This window comes from Leiobunum rupestre, chromosome 3 (assembly GCF_980474605.1).
Source record: "Leiobunum rupestre chromosome 3, qqLeiRupe1.1.hap1, whole genome shotgun sequence".
Classification (NCBI taxonomy): domain Eukaryota; kingdom Metazoa; phylum Arthropoda; class Arachnida; order Opiliones; family Sclerosomatidae; genus Leiobunum; species Leiobunum rupestre.
The window spans coordinates 30,320,756-30,342,894 of NC_143386.1; the positions used below are offsets into that span (position 1 = coordinate 30,320,756).

The 22,139-nt window shown below is 37.8% G+C and overlaps 1 protein-coding gene across 1 annotated transcript; it reads left to right on the plus strand.

Moving 5' to 3' along the window:
• Positions 1-14,335: 14,335 nt before the first annotated feature.
• On the plus strand, positions 14,336-15,339 carry LOC149951442 (uncharacterized). Its single transcript, XM_090169088.1, has 3 exons — positions 14,336-14,475; positions 14,546-14,609; positions 14,679-15,339. Exons 1-3 carry the CDS (start codon positions 14,343-14,345, stop codon positions 15,337-15,339), a joined length of 858 nt encoding a protein of 285 aa, XP_090025214.1. The 5' UTR covers positions 14,336-14,342.
• Positions 15,340-22,139: the final 6,800 nt, after the last annotated feature.

A 22,139-nucleotide genomic window follows, 5' to 3' on the forward strand; every position in this document is an offset into this window, starting at 1 on the left:
CTTTTGGCACTTCAATTTTACCAAGCAACCTTGCTTTAGACCCTGCTTGGACTTCTGGGGTCAATTTTCTGCAGATTAAAATAAATTTAATTATACAGGGTGTCCACTAAAAGACTAAAGACATGGTTCAATGTCATTCAACTTTACACTAGCAAATGTGCCCCTGCATGAGCAATGTTCCATAGAAATTGGAAATGTTTCATAATAAAAATTTATCAGTGATCATTTTTGGTTTTTTAATGGCGACCCTGTATGTTTCTTATTAAATATTTGGTTGATTTTGCACAAACCTCTTTCCTGGCGTAAGAGTAGGCAATCCTGACTTCCTGCTGGGAGTAAGGGGAGTCACTGGAATCATAGATCTGCGACTAGGGGTAGAAAAAAGCGGGCATCAGGGATTTGCGACCAGGTGTAGAAATGGTTCGATCATTCTTCTGCGGGGTAGAGACAACTGGTTTGGGAGTTCGAGGTTTGTCAGCTGCTGTTGATGCTTTAGCTGGCGTTGTTGGAGCATTTTGGCAAGGTTGTGGATCGCGATTGGGATTCTTTTTCGTCACTGCAGGGGAGTTTTGGCTAACTTTAATTGGTCCTGGTTTTCTTTTAGGAGCCGCAATTGTTGGAAAGTTTTGTATAATGGCCGGGCGAGTGCTACAAACTGGAACTGCGTGTGGTTTACTACATACTTTTGCACCACCAGACTGCACAAATATTAGAAATTAAGTCATTAAGACTATTTATAAAAACTTAAAGAGCTTACATTTGGAGTTCTTGAATGATCGTTAAAAGATTTGGATTTAATCATCTGTGGCTTGGTGATTTTAGGATCCTTAATTCTAGATGGCGTAGATGGTCCAGACAGATGACGAGTTCTTGCACTGTTGAAAAAAGAAAAACATGTTAAGCAAATGTTATTTAAAATATTTAAAACAATTTGGGCTCTACTTGGATTTATCTTCAACAACTCCTACATGTTTATCTTCAACAAGGTACGTATCCTTACGAATAGATGGTACTCTACAAAGCGAATTCTGTTTGGTATCCTCTAATTTTGAAACCTGATCAACTACAATCGGTCTTTCCACATTATCTACAAGTCCATGGGCTTCCACAGTGTAGGTGAATTTACGACCAGAATTCTCCATAACGTTGGTTGTTTCCAATTGTTCTTTAGCCGAGTTATCACTTGACTTTTCTAGTTGGATTTTTAAATTGTGTGTGGTGGGATATGGTGAACTCTGCGAGTCTTGCTCAGACGGACTATAAAACACAGGGCTATCATTATCAGTTGATGTAGACACCAATTTCACAGTTCGTGAGACTTCAGGTTTATGATTGGCTAGGGCCGAATCATTCTCCTTCCCAGAGCTAATCACACTGTCAGATTCCAAACGCCAATGAGGTGAATATTGTGACGATTTATTGGAAGAGAGACTAGAGCTTCTATTAGAAGCACTCGAAGCTATTGAACCCAGAATTGGTGAAAATGCCATTAACTTCGATGTTAGTTGATTGCGTGGCAAGGAAAGGCGGCGTGATATTTTATTTGCCTCCCTGGCAATCTCAGGATTCCACAAGTTGCCAAGATCAATGGATGCCATATTTTCTTCAAGTTCAATTTTAGAACTGAAATAAAACAATCGTTACTAACGTCTCAAAGCGTTTCTCTTGAAATGTAACATAAGTTTCGGAAACCTTTCTTCCAGAATGTCTGGTAATCCAGAAAGTTGAAATTCAAATTTCTCATTTTCTATCTCATCTAAGAATCCAAATTGTGTTCACTCATGCCAAATAAAATACTAGTAATAAATCTAGAAAACTATACTAACCATCCAGTAGCGAGTTCGGATACTGATCAATCTTTAGTTCTCCATCACACTTGGAATTCTCCATCTCTAAACCACTTATAGCACTGCAATGCGACACTTCTCCCATATCGCTAAGATGCAGAATATCTGACATGCTGAAACTACCCCGAGTTATCGTTGAAATTAAGATCCACTAGGATAGCGTTAGACACAAATTATGACAAAACAAGTGGGAAAGCCCCTTAACTGTAACCAAGGCTCTTTATTAACAAAATAATCTCACTCGTCTCACTAGCATCTATATTATCTCGCTGTGATATAACCTCACCTATTTATATAAACTTAAATACTACGTGTTTGTTGAGAATTAACTTAAAAAAATCATGAAAAAAAACCTCTTCAAAAATGTTTTTTCCATTTACTAAAATATTAGACAAATCATTTTTGAAATGTGAGGTTAAAAAATTTGATTGGCTAAGATAAGAAAGATAAGAAAATCTCCGTGGAAAACCTATCGCCATCTAGACGGGACATACGGAACTTGTAGTAAACAAGGCAGCCACCAAAATCATAAATTTCACGGGGGGGGGGGGGCAGAATAACGTGTAAAAGGTTGGGGTATATGGCTGGAAGCCTACACCATGCCCACAGGAGAGCAGTGGCGGTGTCAAATCAAAGTTATTTGAACTAATAATATGGCGAGCAACAACTTTCTAATTGGAACCAAATCCGTAAACCCAACGGTTGCCTGGGTAAAATTGAAGTGCCAAAAGAAGAATGCAAAGGAATATCTAGGCTGCCCAGTCCCAGTCGAAAGGCCAGGAAATAGTTTTTAGTTTACAGTATTCAATTTTTAATTCTTTGTTTTGTTTGTATTCCGCAATAGAACTTTTTTTAATAAAAATTTATTTTAATATACTGTGTATACAAATATAATAATTAATGAAAATTCCCAAAACAAATGACCAGAATATAAAAATATGCTCAAAATATTTGTAAAATTGTTAAAAGAGGGTGTTAGGCTCTGACACTGGTCTACTTCTTATTCTTTGGACTGTCAAAAATAATATTGTATTGTAAAAAAAATTAATTAATAGAATTACGCAGGGTAGGTCTCCGGTCGAATAGCGCGACAGTTCGAAGATAAATATGCTATGGGAGCTTGGTATAGAATTTCGAGTTCTGTAGTAGTTTGCCCGTGAACTGATGAACGAGTTGGGTAAAATGACCGAGATTGCGATCGAGGTCTCCATTTGGGGAAGGCTAATTATAGTTTCTTTGATGGTGGGGCCACATAAGCACGTGTTTCTGGGAAGCGGGAAAATCAGTCACGCGATGTAAGGGGAGGATCTACCTCAAGCTCATCCCGAATTTGGAAAACAATTACGTGGCCCTTCAACGTTTTGAACCGAAAACGATTTATTTGTTTAGTTAGTTAAATATAGTGATTTTTACCTCTCCGAGGGGACAAAGTCCCCTAGGAGGGGTTATACAACGACCGTGTCTGTCTGTGGGTCTGTGGGTGGGTCTGTGGGTGGGTCTGTCTGTCTGTCAGGCCTGCGAACGCGTTCGCATTTTCGGTGCAAAGTGTAATCACTGCGTACGCAGTTTCTCAAAGGGTTGGCAAAACCACCGTGTGACGGTGAGCGTTAACGGATGCATTTGCGGTTTGGTTTGGATGGTGTTTTTTCGCTCACCGTCGTGACGGTTTGGTGTATTACGTTTTTGTAATGTTTATGCGTAGGTTGTGAGTGTTGAATTTGTTGTGTTTCTGTTCTGATGGTTGTGCATGTTGAGTTTGCTGTGTTTATATGGGCGTTTTCTCTCCAACTTCTTCTTAATGACACGGTATTCGTCTTAGCATCAATTTGCGATCGCATCGGTCGGGATTTGAACCCGAGACCTCCTGATTGACAGGCGGACGTTCTACCACAGAACCACCGACACTTGTTACGCCTTATTGAAAATTAGACCTTCAGCTTTATCGGAAGCGTATTTAATAGAGTACGAAATTTTGGTTTAATTGAAATAGAATTGAAATTGAAATTATTGCATCGAAGAAATTCTAATTTAGCGTTTCTCTATTGATTATAAACAAATGCGCCACCCAGGTTTCGAACCCAGACCATTTGGCTTGGCAGTCGAGCGCTCTACCACAGAACCACCGATAGCTACTTAGATTCACTGAAATTAAGACAGGCATCGTAAGCATAATAGGTAATAAAGACTTTTTTTATTAATGAATTTATGAAGGCCTAATCTGGTATTTTTTAAAGGTTAAATCTTGTTTTAGCGCAGTCAGCCGAGATTAGAGGGTTAAAGGGTAGACCCTGTGGGTGGTCCACTTTCTTAACGACCTATATATAGTTCTGTTAATTCAAAGGAGATAATTTAACGTTAATTGCTTTAAGAGCTGGCGGTTAGTCAAGTGGCTCTCTGTGCTTTAATTGTTGATGGTAAGGTTTTTGCTTCTTGTAAATACATTTGGTGTGGATATTTGGATATCTACGATTTCTAACGCAGTCAATGATTTCTTGGGTGTGCGAGTCATTATATGATATTGGAAATTGGACGGCATTGGTCTTTTTCATGTGGTATGCGTCACAACGTCAACAGGAAGTGAACGAGTCGTCCACTACCAGATATCTACGGTATCTTAATCAAGGGTGAGTGTTGAAATAAAATGAGCGTTAAAGATGCGGCAAGTATTTCGTATGCGAGTAATTCCAAAAAGCCTCTGTAGATATTTCTTTCATTAAAATTTGCTTCGTATTATATTTAACTGATAAACTTGTTCTGTAAAAGGGTTTAATTCAATTGTGCATTGTTATAGTACGTCTAACTTACTGTTGTAACTACTTAACTTATGATATTCTGAATAAATTAAAATTGGTCGTTTCGTCTCAATTATTTTAATTATAATAAAAATTTTATACCGGGCGGGATAGAAATGGGTTAATATTTTTAACAAATAACTCTAAATTGCGGAGATATATCTTTAAGGGTTATCTCGAGAACTTAATACCACTAGGGACAATTCTTCCGAGGAGAGGTATATTTTGGCTTGCCAACTTGTTTCTTACGAGCTTGAATGAAAAGAATATCAATTGAGAGGCGACGACCCCTAGCTACGTCATTGGAGTTTACTTAAAGGTCAATACTGTCTAACGCCAACGCGGAATAAACAATGCTTACAAGGTACTGTGACAGACGAGGACTGCCACGAAAAGAAGTATGATCAGAAGTGTAAAATACCTCTCTTAAGAGAGAAGTATCCATAATGGTGTTCTTTTGAAACATAGGAAAAAGAGTGCGAGGTGAAATGCTATAATAATAGACTGATTTTCTAAAGCTATTACAAGAAAAATCTCGATTTATAAACATGGCAGCTTGTAAGTTGTAAGCTGCGAATTTTCTATTCCTAAGTAGAGCTTTCTAGTGGCTTATTAACTTCTGACATTGACCGTTAAGCTGAAAAGGTCAACGTTATCGTTAGGCGGTAAATATTGAACCGTGTTACAATGTGTACTTTGGAAAACTGCCTCAAGCCTGCGAGGTCCTAAAAGTTTACTTATCTCGTGATGCTTATTTTATAGACTTTTGGTATTAGTTTTATTTTATAGTCTTCCCACCCAATCCCTCGATCCCCGCCCCTGGTAACACTTCAAAGCTCCCTTACAGGGGCTGCGCCAGCTAGGAGATTTTCTCAATTTGGGGTCCCCTGAAGTCAATTTATAGGCCTCTAAATTAAAACAAGATGTCCTGGACATTTAAGTACACACAATCCCCCCGAGGTATTAACTATATTTTAAAATATAAGTCTCGAAAACGACTTAAATTTTCGCATTGCTGGACTTTTTACATTGTGTTTTGGTACTTATCACCGTATGGATTTCAATACATTTGAAGAAGCGAGCGAAATAGTGGAAGAGTATAATGTAACGTGGCTAGAAATAAGAAAGCATTTGGAAGAAATGGAAAAACATTTAGAAGAGTGGAAATTAAAGTTGGAAGAAACTAGTCAAAGATAAATTGTTCTGAGAAATAAAGTTAAAGATATAATTGGATTGAAAATATTGTAAGATAGTTGGAAGAGTGCAGAGAACTAGAAAGATAAAGTGAAACACGCGTACTAGTTTAAACAGTCTCTCAGTTCGAAAAAAAATCTAGAATAATTGTCATCGTGAATCAGTATTATTAGAACTTTTTGTAATGTTGTATACCATTGACCGGCTTAAGTCCTGTCAAAATTGTGTGATTTAATATATGTAAGTATCAATATGGAAATATTTATAGAAATTAAAGGTGACTATTGTAGAAAATAGAATACATCTTATTTTAAATATTTCTTAATTTCTTTATTGACTTAAAATATTTACAATATTTGACAATTGTTTAACGTTTTCATTTGTCTATGAGTTAGTGCACAGTTCGTCGGCGGATAAAATATACTGACTATAACCATTTGGAGATTAAGAAAACTTACATATAATAAAAGTATATAGTTGAAGTTTGAAACTAGTTGCTCTATATAATGGGACGTTGGTTTCTTTCGTTGCAGCCTCTTTACTAAAATGAACATACTAAAATTGATTTTTTTACGGGTTATCTATTGGGATTTTCATTTCGCATTTTAATTTGTAATCGGAAGATATCACTTTTGGAATAGAAAATTATTTATCGTAGAGATCAAATCGGTACTTAGACGCAATACCTTAGATTTCATTTGAGTTTCATATCAGTATTTGTTGTTTGCTATCGAATAATTATGAAGAAAAGATTAAAGAAAATAATTTGGGGAAGTTTTCTTTATATCGGGAAATTGCCAATTTTATTTAGTTACAAATACTGTTTTGAAGTACAAACAATTATAGTAACCATATCTATTATAAGTTCAAAGTAGACGAAGCGTAATCATAGTTAAAAGAGCTTTTTATTGTATATCTCTGTCTAATGGCTAGGTTTATATACAGCATTTATCCCGGGCAAGAAAGGTCAAAAGATAAAGCGCTATCTATTACTACAGAGGCGCCATCTATTATTACAACTTTTTTTTTAATTGTTAGTGTTATATATCAAATATCACTGGTTTCTTTACTGCACGGCCAGAACGAGTTGTAGTAGTCTTGGGTTCCTGTGTCGGTGGTTCTGGAAACGGTGGACGAGTTGATGGAAAAGGAGAGGAAGATATTAAATATTGTTGAAATTGTCCTTGATATGATATTGGGTTCGAAGTTTGAGACATTCTTGATGGGAGTTGTGGTTGTTGAATTGTAAGGCAGCGCCAATGCCAGTAGAGCAGGAGTCAAGAGTAATACGGCATGGCCTAGAAGGATCGAAAGCCGCTAAGATAGGAGCTGTTGTAATTAATTTCTGTATTTTGTCATATACAAGTTGAATAGTTGGGGTCCATGCATAGACAGCGTCTTTTTTAATAATGCACGTAATGGGCTTGCTAATTCTGAATATAAGGGCAAAAAGCGTGTAATGTAGGTCACCATACCCAAGTAACGTTGTAATGCCTGTTTGTCTGTTGGTGGAGGAAACTCAGTAATCGCCTTGATTCTTTCTGGGTCTATTTGAATTTTTTCAGGACTAATGATGTGACCAAGATACTTGATGCGGTCTACAGCCAGTTGTAATTTTTTCTTGCTAAAAGTTAAATTGGTCACCCGTGCCTTTCCTAAGACTCGAGTCAATAATGCATCATGATCCGCAGTATCACGTGCCATGAGAAGGAAATCGTCTGGAAATACTGGTATTAGGAAATTGTGCTGGTGGAAAAATTTTGTACATTAACTGTTGGAAAACCTCTGAAGCTGGTTGTATACCATAAGGCATGCGTAGATAACGATAAGTTCCAAAAGGCGTAATAAACGTGCATAAATACGAACTTTGTTCAGTCAATTCTACCTCCCAGAAGGCATTCTTGGCATCAAGGACAGTAAACACAGTATGGCCATGGAGTTTTGCAAAGATTTCTTGTGGAGTTGGCATATGGACATGCTGTTTAGCAATTGCCGGATTCAATGTTCGAGGATCAAGGCAAATTCGTACTGAACCATCGGGTTTCCGTTGAACGACCATGGGATGGACCCAGTCCGTAGGTTCCTCCACTGGAACTATAATGCCTTCTTTAAGCATTCGTTGGAGTTCAGCAAAGACTGGCTGCTGTAATGCTTGAGGTAATTTATGAGCAGCTGACACTGTTGGTATAGCGTTAGGTTGAAGCTGAATGTTATATTTAAATGGTAATTTACCAACTCTATCGAAAACATCTGAAAACCTGTTGAGTATGATTGTTGATGTACTGGACGTTGCCAAGGTTTGAAGATGAGAAGGAGTAACTGTTGAGGGCTGATGACGAGTAATACGTCCGAGGATAACCGTCGCCTGTGCTCCCAGAATCGGTGTGGTTTGTTGTTGCGTGATATAAAAAGTGAGAGTTGTCTTTTTAGCAAATGAGGCACAAGGCAGGTGTACCATACCAGAGATCTCAACCTGATGACCAGTGTAGGCTGCAATTACGCGATCAGGTATACTGAGTGAAGGCTTGATTGGAAGTTGATTGTAGAGACAGTGTGGAAGAATGTTTACTTGGGAACCAGTATCTAATTTAAATTTAACGATATTGTTAGTAACATATATTGGCTCATACCACGCATCCAAGGTATCCACGCCTTGTGCCTTTAACTCGCATGTTGTTTTGTTGAGTATCGTAATGGAGTGTAACATTAGAGGAGCTTCTTCCAGAGAAATATCAGGATATGACTGCTGCAAATAGAACTCATCTTGATTTTGTGGAGCCTTAGATTGTTGGAAAGGCATGTAGTAGGGTTGGTTGTCATATGGCTGAAACTCATGGGCACAATCATGTGAAGGCACAGTAAAGGTGTCTTCACAAAAAAGATCTGGTTAAAGATCAGTGAGCTCGTGTGTGTAGACTGCTAATGAGCCTGATTCATATAATTTGCACACCTCGGATGGAAAATTCCTACGTCGTACCCGGATTCATCTTCGCCCATACATCGGAACCAATGTCAAACCTCAGAATATGCCTCAACCAGTGTCTCCACCGGATCTACGAGCTACAAATATCTCCGGTACAGTTACATCATATAGTAATTCCAGATGGAACAAACCTGTTTCTAGACTCAATCCTGTTATTCCTCGAACTCCTGCTACAACTGTTGACTCGGGAAGTGTTCGACGAAGCTCATTCCTTAACTCCACCAGACAACCACCTTCTACTCAGCAGTCAGCACCGTTACAGTTACCAATACAGTCTGAACTGAATTTAGTGTCAAATTGCCTTCCAAATCTGGCACCTAGTCAAACTCCGGTACAAGCTCTTACAATTCAACAACCACAACTCCCATCAAGAATGTCTCAAACTTCGAACCCAATATCATATCAAGGACAATTTCAACAATATTTAATATCTTCCTCTCCTTTTCCATCAACTCGTCCACCGTTTCCAGAACCACCGACACAGGAACCCAAGACTACTACAACTCGTTCTGGCCGTGCAGTAAAGAAACCAGTGATATTTGATATATAACACTAACAATTAAAAAAAAAGTTGTAATAATAGATGGCGCCTCTGTAGTAATAGATAGCGCTTTATCTTTTGACCTTTCTTGCCCGGGATAAATGCTGTATATAAACCTAGCCATTAGACAGAGAGATACAATAAAAAGCTCTTTTAACTATGATTACGCTTCGTCTACTTTGAACTTATAATAGATATGGTTACTATAATTGTTTGTACTTCAAAACAGTATTTGTAACTAAATAAAATTGGCAATTTCCCGATATAAAGAAAACTTCCCCAAATTATTTTCTTTAATCTTTTCTTCATAATTATTCGATAGCAAACAACAAATACTGATATGAAACTCAAATGAAATCTAAGGTATTGCGTCTAAGTACCGATTTGATCTCTACGATAAATAATTTTCTATTCCAAAAGTGATATCTTCCGATTACAAATTAAAATGCGAAATGAAAATCCCAATAGATAACCCGTAAAAAAATCAATTTTAGTATGTTCATTTTAGTAAAGAGGCTGCAACGAAAGAAACCAACGTCCCATTATATAGAGCAACTAGTTTCAAACTTCAACTATATACTTTTATTATATGTAAGTTTTCTTAATCTCCAAATGGTTATAGTCAGTATATTTTATCCGCCGACGAACTGTGCACTAACTCATAGACAAATGAAAACGTTAAACAATTGTCAAATATTGTAAATATTTTAAGTCAATAAAGAAATTAAGAAATATTTAAAATAAGATGTATTCTATTTTCTACAATAGTCACCTTTAATTTCTATAAATATTTCCATATTGATACTTACATATATTAAATCACACAATTTTGACAGGACTTAAGCCGGTCAATGGTATACAACATTACAAAAAGTTCTAATAATACTGATTCACGATGACAATTATTCTAGATTTTTTTTCGAACTGAGAGACTGTTTAAACTAGTTCGCGTGTTTCACTTTATCTTTCTAGTTCTCTGCACTCTTCCAACTATCTTACAATATTTTCAATCCAATTATATCTTTAACTTTATTTCTCAGAACAATTTATCTTTGACTAGTTTCTTCCAACTTTAATTTCCACTCTTCTAAATGCTTTTCCATTTCTTCCAAATGCTTTCTTATTTCTAGCCACGTTACATTATACTCTTCCACTATTTCGCTCGCTTCTTCAAATGTATTGAAATCCATACGGTGATAAGTACCAAAACACAATGTAAAAAGTCCAGCAATGCGAAAATTTAAGTCGTTTTCGAGACTTATATTTTAAAATATAGTTAATACCTCGGGGGGATTGTGTGTACTTAAATGTCCAGGACATCTTGTTTTAATTTAGAGGCCTGTAAATCGACTTCAGGGGACCCCAAATTGAGAAAATCTCCTAGCTGGCGCAGCCCCTGTAAGGGAGCTTTGAAGTGTTACCAGGGGCGGGGATCGAGGGATTGGGTGGGAAGACTATAAAATAAAACTAATACCAAAAGTCTATAAAATAAGCATCACGAGATAAGTAAACTTTTAGGACCTCGCAGGCTTGAGGCAGTTTTCCAAAGTACACATTGTAACACGGTTCAATATTTACCGCCTAACGATAACGTTGACCTTTTCAGCTTAACGGTCAATGTCAGAAGTTAATAATCCACTAGAAAGCTCTACTTAGGAATAGAAAATTCGCAGCTTACAACTTACAAGCTGCCATGTTTATAAATCGAGATTTTTCTTGTAATAGCTTTAGAAAATCAGTCTATTATTATAGCATTTCACCTCGCACTCTTTTTCCTATGTTTCAAAAGAACACCATTATGGATACTTCTCTCTTAAGAGAGGTATTTTACACTTCTGATCATACTTCTTTTCGTGGCAGTCCTCGTCTGTCACAGTACCTTGTAAGCATTGTTTATTCCGCGTTGGCGTTAGACAGTATTGACCTTTAAGTAAACTCCAATGACGTAGCTAGGGGTCGTCGCCTCTCAATTGATATTCTTTTCATTCAAGCTCGTAAGAAACAAGTTGGCAAGCCAAAATATACCTCTCCTCGGAAGAATTGTCCCTAGTGGTATTAAGTTCTCGAGATAACCCTTAAAGATATATCTCCGCAATTTAGAGTTATTTGTTAAAAATATTAACCCATTTCTATCCCGCCCGGTATAAAATTTTTATTATAATTAAAATAATTGAGACGAAACGACCAATTTTAATTTATTCAGAATATCATAAGTTAAGTAGTTACAACAGTAAGTTAGACGTACTATAACAATGCACAATTGAATTAAACCCTTTTACAGAACAAGTTTATCAGTTAAATATAATACGAAGCAAATTTTAATGAAAGAAATATCTACAGAGGCTTTTTGGAATTACTCGCATACGAAATACTTGCCGCATCTTTAACGCTCATTTTATTTCAACACTCGCCCTTGATTAAGATACCGTAGATATCTGGTAGTGGACGACTCGTTCACTTCCTGTTGACGTTGTGACGCATACCACATGAAAAAGACCAATGCCGTCCAATTTCCAATATCATATAATGACTCGCACACCCAAGAAATCATTGACTGCGTTAGAAATCGTAGATATCCAAATATCCACACCAAATGTATTTACAAGAAGCAAAAACCTTACCATCAACAATTAAAGCACAGAGAGCCACTTGACTAACCGCCAGCTCTTAAAGCAATTAACGTTAAATTATCTCCTTTGAATTAACAGAACTATATATAGGTCGTTAAGAAAGTGGACCACCCACAGGGTCTACCCTTTAACCCTCTAATCTCGGCTGACTGCGCTAAAACAAGATTTAACCTTTAAAAAATACCAGATTAGGCCTTCATAAATTCATTAATAAAAAAAGTCTTTATTACCTATTATGCTTACGATGCCTGTCTTAATTTCAGTGAATCCAAGTAGCTATCGGTGGTTCTGTGGTAGAGCGCTCGACTGCCAAGCCGAATGGTCTGGGTTCGAAACCTGGGTGGCGCATTTGTTTTTAATCAATAGAGAAACGCTAAATTAGAATTTCTTCGATGCAATAATTTCAATTTCAATTCTATTTCAATTAAACCAAAATTTCGTACTCTATTAAATACGCTTCCGATAAAGCTGAAGGTCTAATTTTCAATAAGGCGTAACAAGTGTCGGTGGGTCTGTGGTAGAACGTCAGCCTGTCAATCAGGAGGGCTCGGGTTCAAATCCCGACCGATGCGATCGCAAATTGATGCTAAGACGAATACCGTGTACAACTGGTGGAAACCCTGCCATTGGACGTTGAGAGGTAGCATTACACTCAGCACTCGGTCCGTCCCAAAGTCATTAAGAAGAAGTTGGAGAGAAAACGCCCATATAAACACAACAAACTCAACATGCACAACCATCAGAACAGAAACACAACAAATTCAACACTCACAACCTACGCATAAACATTACAAAAACGTAATACACCAAACCGTCACGACGGTGAGCGAAAAAACACCATCCAAACCAAACCGCAAATGCATCCGTTAACGCTCACCGTCACACGGTGGTTTTGCCAACCCTTTGAGAAACTGCGTACGCAGTGATTACACTTTGCACCGAAAATGCGAACGCGTTCGCAGGCCTGACAGACAGACAGACCCACCCACAGACCCACAGACAGACACGGTCGTTGTATAACCCCTCCTAGGGGACTTTGTCCCCTCGGAGAGGTAAAAATCACTATATTTAACTAACTAAACAAATAAATCGTTTTCGGTTCAAAACGTTGAAGGGCCACGTAATTGTTTTCCAAATTCGGGATGAGCTTGAGGTAGATCCTCCCCTTACATCGCGTGACTGATTTTCCCGCTTCCCAGAAACACGTGCTTATGTGGCCCCACCATCAAAGAAACTATAATTAGCCTTCCCCAAATGGAGACCTCGATCGCAATCTCGGTCATTTTACCCAACTCGTTCATCAGTTCACGGGCAAACTACTACAGAACTCGAAATTCTATACCAAGCTCCCATAGCATATTTATCTTCGAACTGTCGCGCTATTCGACCGGAGACCTACCCTGCGTAATTCTATTAATTAATTTTTTTTACAATACAATATTATTTTTGACAGTCCAAAGAATAAGAAGTAGACCAGTGTCAGAGCCTAACACCCTCTTTTAACAATTTTACAAATATTTTGAGCATATTTTTATATTCTGGTCATTTGTTTTGGGAATTTTCATTAATTATTATATTTGTATACACAGTATATTAAAATAAATTTTTATTAAAAAAAGTTCTATTGCGGAATACAAACAAAACAAAGAATTAAAAATTGAATACTGTAAACTAAAAACTATTTCCTGGCCTTTCGACTGGGACTGGGCAGCCTAGATATTCCTTTGCATTCTTCTTTTGGCACTTCAATTTTACCCAGGCAACCGTTGGGTTTACGGATTTGGTTCCAATTAGAAAGTTGTTGCTCGCCATATTATTAGTTCAAATAACTTTGATTTGACACCGCCACTGCTCTCCTGTGGGCATGGTGTGAAGGCTTCCAGCCATATACCCCAACCTTTTACACGTTATTCTGCCCCCCCCCCCCCGTGAAATTTATGATTTTGGTGGCTGCCTTGTTTACTAAAAGTTCCGTATGTCCCGTCTAGATGGCGATAGGTTTTCCACGGAGATTTTCTTATCTTTCTTATCTTAGCCAATCAAATTTTTTAACCTCACATTTCAAAAATGATTTGTCTAATATTTTAGTAAATGGAAAAAACATTTTTGAAGAGGTTTTTTTTCATGATTTTTTTAAGTTAATTCTCAACAAACACGTAGTATTTAAGTTTATATAAATAGGTGAGGTTATATCACAGCGAGATAATATAGATGCTAGTGAGACGAGTGAGTTTATTTTGTTAATAAAGAGCCTTGGTTACAGTTAAGGGGCTTTCCCACTTGTTTTGTCATAATTTGTGTCTAACGCTATCCTAGTGGATCTTAATTTCAACGATAACTCGGGGTAGTTTCAGCATGTCAGATATTCTGCATCTTAGCGATATGGGAGAAGTGTCGCATTGCAGTGCTGTAAGTGGTTTAGAGATGGAGAATTCCAAGTGTGATGGAGAACTAAAGATTGATGAGTATCCGAACTCGCTACTGGATGGTTAGTATAGTTTTCTAGATTTATTACTAGTATTTTATTTGGCATGAGTGAACACAATTTGGATTCTTAGATGAGATAGAAAATGAGAAATTTGAATTTCAACTTTCTGGATTACCAGACATTCTGGAAGAAAGGTTTCCGAAACTTATGTTACATTTCAAGAGAAACGCTTTGAGACGTTAGTAACGATTGTTTTATTTCAGTTCTAAAATTGAACTTGAAGAAAATATGGCATCCATTGATCTTGGCAACTTGTGGAATCCTGAGATTGCCAGGGAGGCAAATAAAATATCACGCCGCCTTTCCTTGCCACGCAATCAACTAACATCGAAGTTAATGGCATTTTCACCAATTCTGGGTTCAATAGCTTCGAGTGCTTCTAATAGAAGCTCTAGTCTCTCTTCCAATAAATCGTCACAATATTCACCTCATTGGCGTTTGGAATCTGACAGTGTGAATAGCTCTGGGAAGGAGAATGATTCGGCCCTAGCCAATCATCAACCTGAAGTCTCACGAACTGTGAAATTGGTGTCTACATCAACTGATAATGATAGCCCTGTGTTTTATAGTCCGTCTGAGCAAGACTCGCAGAGTTCACCATATCCCACCACACACAATTTAAAAATCCAACTAGAAAAGTCAAGTGATAACTCGGCTAAAGAACAATTGGAAACAACCAACGTTATGGAGAATTCTGGTCGTAAATTCACCTACACTGTGGAAGCCCATGGACTTGTAGATAATGTGGAAAGACCGATTGTAGTTGATCAGGTTTCAAAATTAGAGGATACCAAACAGAATTCGCTTTGTAGAGTACCATCTATTCGTAAGGATACGTACCTTGTTGAAGATAAATCCAAGTAGAGCCCAAATTTGTTTTAAATATTTTAAATAACATTTGCTTAACATGTTTTCTTTTTTCAACAGTGCAAGAACTCGTCATCTGTCTGGACCATCTACGCCATCTAGAATTAAGGATCCTAAAATCACCAAGCTACAGATGATTAAATCCAAATCTTTTAACAATCATTCAAGAACTCCAAATGTAAGCTCTTTAAGTTTTTAAAAATAGTCTTAATGACTTAATTTCTAATATTTGTGCAGTCTGGTGGTGCAAAAGTATGTAGTAAACCACACGCAGTTCCAGTTTGTAGCACTCGCCCGGCCATTATTTAAAACTTTCCAACAATTGCGGCTCCTAAAAGAAAACCAGGACCAATTAAAGTTAGCCAAAACTCCCCTGCAGTGACGAAAAAGAATCCCATTCGCGATCCACAACCTTGCCAAAATGCTCCAACAACGCCAGCTAAAGCATCAACAGCAGCTGACAAACCTCGAACTCCCAAACCAGTTGTCTCTACCCCGCAGAAGAATGATCGAACCATTTCTACACCTGGTCGCAAATCCCTGATGCCCGCTTCAAATACAAGTGGTGGCCATTTTTCAACCCCTAGTCGCAGATCTATGATTCCAGTGACTCCCCTTACTCCCAGCAGGAAGTCAGGATTGCCTACTCTTACGCCAGGAAAGAGGTTTGTGCAAAATCAACCAAATATTTAATAACAAACATACAGGGTCGCCATTAAAAAACCAAAAATGATCACTGATAAATTTTTATTATGAAAAATTTCCAATTTCTATGGAACATTGCTCATGCAGGGGCACATTTGCTAGTGTAAAGTTGAATGACATTGAACCATGTCTTTAGTCTTTTAGTGGACACCCTGTATAATTAAATTTATTTTAATCTGCAGAAAATTGACCCCAGAAGTCCAAGCAGGGTCTAAAGCAAGGTTGCTTGGTAAAATTGAAGTGCCAAAAGAAGAATGTAGGCTACCCAACCCCAGTCGAAAGGCCAGGAAATAGTTTTTAATTTACAGTATTCCATTTTTAATTCCTTGTGTATTTGTATTCCACAATAGAACTTTTTTTAATAAAAATTTATTTTGATATATTGTATATACAAATATAATAATTAATAACAAATGACCAGAATATAAAAATATAGGGGTGTGCAAAATATTTGGTAAGACCAAATAATAGAACACCAAATGGAATAGGCGAATATTCGAAAAGGGAAGGAAAAAGTATTTGATATTTAAAATAGTTTGCAAACTGGTCAAAAAACCGCGGCTATTTTTCTAATTTGTTGAGTTTCAAGGCCATCAAAGGAGAACGCAATGGAAATTTCGAACTACTCCTTATTTCGGACACCTCTTTAGGCCACAGTGGCAAGTACCATATATAAAGAGTACCTTGCAAGTCCATAGTCTGTGTATTAGCTTCTGCCTTTCGCCAAGAAGTGTTATTTATTTCAGCACCTATAATTGGCTAGATTATTGACGTATTTTCTGTTTTCGAATTTTCTAGAATAACAAAGTAATACTAAAACGAAACTGGGCGAACACGGCCAACTTTGATCTCTCGCGCTACAGCGGCCATCTTATTCGTTGACGTTTCTGTGTTAACTTATGAGCAAAAGATGTGTATGACGTGAGCGCCTCTAGCGGATTATTTTTTTAGAATAGTTTTTACATTGAAGCCAATATATAAACCGAGCGAGGCGCTGAACTCCGACACGTTATAGTACAGTTTATAGAGGGAAAATCCTTGCTCGCGGGATTTCGACGATTGAACACAACCGTCACGAGGGTGAACGTTAACGAAAAAACACCACCCAAACTAAATCCATCTGTTAACGCTCACCGTCACGCGGTGGTTTTGCCAACACTACGAAAAACTGCGAACGCAGAGATTTCGAGTAATAGCTTTCGAGTAATAGCGTACGCAATGATTAACCTTTGCACGGAAAATGCGAACGCGTTCGCAGGACACACACACCCACCCACAGACACGGTGATTGTATAACCCCTCCTAGGGGACTTTGTTCCCTCGGAGAGGTAAAAATTGTTACAATCTCCTTTATCATTTATACTTTATACGCATCAACATTAATAATAGAGAAATGTCAATAAGGTCAGAATACTTCAGAATGCCGCATGTGACATTTTTTTTTCCTGGAGCCAACGACGAAGGACTCGCGATTTTTCTTCCTCTCCTAAAGAGGTTTTCGTTTATTTCTTTTATCATTTTTCCTCTGTTCAACTATGCCTAACTGGTTAATAAAGTTTTTGTTTTATATTTTATATTGGTCTCTCGTACATGGGGTAAATATAAGCCGACAATTCTAGGCTTCACAGTGCTGACTCTGAGATAGCATGGATGTTCGACCTATTCTACGCACTTTTAACCTTGGGCAAATTTGCACAAAGATTTCAGTGTGCAAAGTGCTGAAATTGGTGTAACCATAGTTGCACGGAAACCAACCATTGTAAGAATGGATTCTGACCATTGTTGCTCGGAAAAACCACCGTATTTGGAAAGGATTCCGACCATTGTGGCTCGGAAACCAACCATATTAGGAATGGATCCCGAACATAGTTGAACGGAAACCAACCATATTTGGAATGGATTCCGACCATAGTTGCACGGAAACCCGCCATGGTAGGAAAGGAGTCCGACCATGGTTGCACGGAAACCCACCAGTGTAGGAAAGGATTCCGACTATAGTTGAACGGAAAACAACCAGATTAGGAAAGGATTTAGGACATAGTTGCACGGAAACCCACGATTGTAGGAAAGGATTCCGACCATAGTTGAACGGAAACCAACCATATTAGGAATGGGTCCCAACCATGGTTGCACGGAAATCCACCATTGTAGGAAAGGATTCCGACCATAGTTGATCGGAAACCAACCATATTAGGAATGGATCCCGACCATGGTTGCACGGAAACCCACCAGTGTAGGAAAGGATTCCGACTATAGTTGAACGGAGACCAACCATATTAGTAATGGATCCCGACCATACTTAAACGGAAACTCTCCATATTCGGAATGGATTTCGACCATAGTTGCACGGAAACCCATCATTGTAGGAAAGGATTCCAACCATATTAGAAAAGGATTCCAACCAACGTAACCATAAGTCTCTTATTATAAATAACCACATTAGCTAATGACTAGATGCTTTTTATTTAGCTCAATTTATTTACGACATTGGTTACAATAACAGAAATTTTTTCCGCGCTAATATTAAAGATAACGTTTTGAATATATTCCATTGTTTTCTGTAGATTTGTATGATATTCAATTTGGAAAGTGTATTATCCGGAAATTAATGAAGTTACCACATCAGGAACAGTTTTGACATCGAACGATACATCTTCAATTTCAACAGTCACATTGGCGCTTAAAACATCAGTGTTTGAAAAGACCATCATCGGCGTTGTCCTTTTTTGTTTCTTAAAATAAAAACTAGGTTAACAAATAGCGCTATGTTAACAGCAAGACGTTGTTCATACTGATGTTGTGAAGTAAAGGTCTAGAGACTCCTCAAAAAGGCAATAAAAGTAAGCTAGCATTCAACTGGAAAACTTAAGACCAAGAAAATATTTGTCATAATTTAAGGGAGAGATTCTAATTTATTTTATAATACCGTTCAAGGTTTCTTTTGATGAAACTTCCTCCTTTTGCCTCAGAAGGTCTAAAATATGTTTTGCGTGTTTTTTTCTTTTGCAAAGCTCAATAACGCGCGATGCTATTGGTTCCATATGATGAACCAACACCTTTTCTGCCGATGGGCTCATGTTTGGAAGTATATTAAATTCTTTGACGAGCTAAAACATACAATAAAATAACCGTCATAAGATATTATTAACAAGATAAATAATTACTTTGTTTGTTTTCACTAGAATGGGAAACTTAATTACAATTTCCTCTACTCTTTTCCCGGAAAACGACATTTTTTGTCGATATAAAGCGGTTCTTCTCATCTTCTCTTCGACAATTGCTTCATTAGGGTGGGCTTTGTCAATTTCGGCATTCATCTTCTCTGTATGTGCTTTTATCGATTCGTCATCCTCCGCCATACCTGAAATTATCTAAGTAACGATTGTTTCAAATTGAAATTTGACTTAAACGAATTAAAAAATCGTCTGCTAAAACGCGTCACGAAAAGGTTTTAACGCTACTCCCTAAATTGCATGGGTGGCATAGTTGTCATAGTTCCGGCATAGGTCGATTTCCTACCGTAAACGTGGCTACTATAGCAAGTAAACCAAGGAGCTGAATCACTATTTATAAGGCATTGTTGTTTTGAATCAGGCATAGCTCTTTTTGTCGAGATTCGTAGGGATAGAATACATTCCACGCCCGACTTTACCTGGTGTGTAAGGCTTGGTGCTGTCCTCTAGGTTGCGTTATAGATGACCCATAGCATTTTTTAGTATGGGGTTGGGGGCGCCGTGCGCCCCCGGTGCTCAAGCGAAGCGAGTGCGTGTCGCCATCACGAGACATTACTCGCCGAAGACTTCGATCCCCCCTCGGAATCGCGCGCTAAGTCCGGCGAATCCCAACCACCACGTTTCTCGTGGCCGATGTCGCGTCGGTCGATTTTATGGAGCTATGCCAGAGAGCTGCAAAAAGAGTTTTGCCTGATACAAAACAACAATGCCTTATAAATAGTGATTCCGCTCCTTGGTTTACTTGCTATAGTTGTAATGTTTACGGTAGGAAATCGACCTATGCCGGAACCATGCCACCTATGCATTTTAGGGAGTATCGGTTTTAACGTAATTTACGCCAATAACCCTAGCTTTTGTAAAACCTGGTGGTAAATTTGTGGATCCGTCATAAATACGGGGAAATATAGATAACGTAGTGCGGAAATTTCTTTCTTTAAAATATATAAACATACGATATTAACCTGTGTTTTAAAGCTAAATTTTTAAAGAATTTTACCAATGCTTACACTCAAAAGCTTCTATTATAATGTCTATGTAATTTTGAAATGTTAAGGCCCATGAAATAAATTAGGCGTTTTTTAATTTTATTTTCGATTAGGAAGCCCAACGAAAGCCTCTATGCTTTAACCTGCTATCCTCCTTGCTTTAACGTTACCCGTTTTATTAAAAATAAATAAAATCGGAAAGCGTAAGGTCGAAATATGTATGCGCCAGTGCACTACATCGTCGTGTGACGACGTAATGAATTGGGGCAAAGGTGCCAAACAGAAAAGATTACGACCCATTTCTCGTCTCGTGGTTCTTTAGGCCTATTAACTTCGGACAATGTAAAGACTAAAGACGGAAACACGCATAAGGTTTGCGAGCGATTTCGCCCGCAAATTTTCTCGCGACGCGCCCATGCGGCATGGCTTCCTTTCCATTTAAATCACACTTAAGCTAAGTTCACACTTACCCCTAAATTCGCTTCGTTTAGTTAACTGGTTTTTAAAACCAACGTGAGAAATCGCTTCGTGTTGGTTCGGGAAGCAACTCGTCCAAGTCGGTTCGCTTAGAATCGCTTTCAAAACGACAAGTAAAATTGCTCGTATTTTCAAAAATAAAGGGGATAAAATTCTAAATAATGTCAAATAATATTACTATATGTATAGTAAACATGATTAACTAATTGTTTTGGGATACATTTTAGTACTTTCAAAATTATTGTCATAATTTGAAATGGCGTTAAGCCTTGGCTATAAGCGAACCGGGGTGAAGCGATTTCGCACGTGTGAACCAAGAATTATCGTAGGCGGTCAAAACTGGCATACAAACCGACCTAAACTGGGTTTTAGGCTCTAGTGTGACCGTGGCTTAAGCGACGCGATTTGCGAGTTAAATTTTGCTTGCGAAGACTATGTGTGCATCCGCCTTAATAGAGAGGTTAAGGCAGCAGATCGCTCTAGAAGTGTCAACGACAACGTCGGGAGTCACGTGATCATATTCGACGGTTTTATTCCACGTTTAAATTTAGCCGGGCCCAATAATTTAAAACTTGAAAACGACGCCATATTTTTGACGAGCATACCTGGCACGTTGTGTAATCCTTGTAATATTGCAATGAAAATATGGTATATCATATTTATTCAGCACAACAAATCGATAGGGAGTTATGGCAATTTGTTATTTTTCTAGCGGAATGATTTTTAAAAAGCGTAAATACGGTTTTAAATTGAAATGCGACTAAGCCTTGAATAGTTTAAGTAGAAATCGTTACGTGTGTACATTTGCGGATATATCAAATACACGAAACGACGAAGAACAACAATTTGTGTTTAGACAATACTAAAAGCCACATGTTAGTCCTAAGCGTGTGCACGGGTAGGGCTAGGTGGGCTAAGGCTCGACCTGAAATATATTTTAGGGCAGCAAAGTTGGTGTAAACTAGGGAGCCAAAACTGAGAAAAAGGGCGCAAAATCGTGTAATATTAATTTTAAAAAGCATGGCAGCTTTCGTTGGCTACTCGATCTACATTTACTCTAGTCACTTCTCGTCTATGTTTTAGTCCTGTTTAAACGTGTACCCTGCTTTAGAAACATATGTTAAAATTCTATCGGAAATGTGTTCTTTGTCGTTGGCCCTCGAAATGAAAGCGAGCTTAAACGATTTTAAAGAATCTTTCTTCTTGGTCGTTGAAACTTCTAGAGCGCTCTGCTTAACCTCTCTCTTACCTAGCTTTTATGACTTAGTTTGGTCAAACCTAGAGGTGCTATTCCACTTGTCTATTTTCCAAGGATTGGCAAAGGCTTAGAAATATAAACAACAAAAACGTTAATTGTGTTCCAAAATACTTCTATTACTTATTAAGAAACTAAGAA

Excerpts from the sequence above, each read along its gene's own strand:
- LOC149951442 (XM_090169088.1), top strand. The coding sequence starts at position 14,343 with ATGTCAGATATTCTGCATCTTAGCGATATGGGAGAAGTGTCGCATTGC. Across the intron at positions 14,476-14,545 it reads TCCGAACTCGCTACTGGATG|ATGAGATAGAAAATGAGAAA; the intron begins GTTAGTATAGTT and ends TTGGATTCTTAG. Across the intron at positions 14,610-14,678 it reads CCAGACATTCTGGAAGAAAG|TTCTAAAATTGAACTTGAAG; the intron begins GTTTCCGAAACT and ends GTTTTATTTCAG.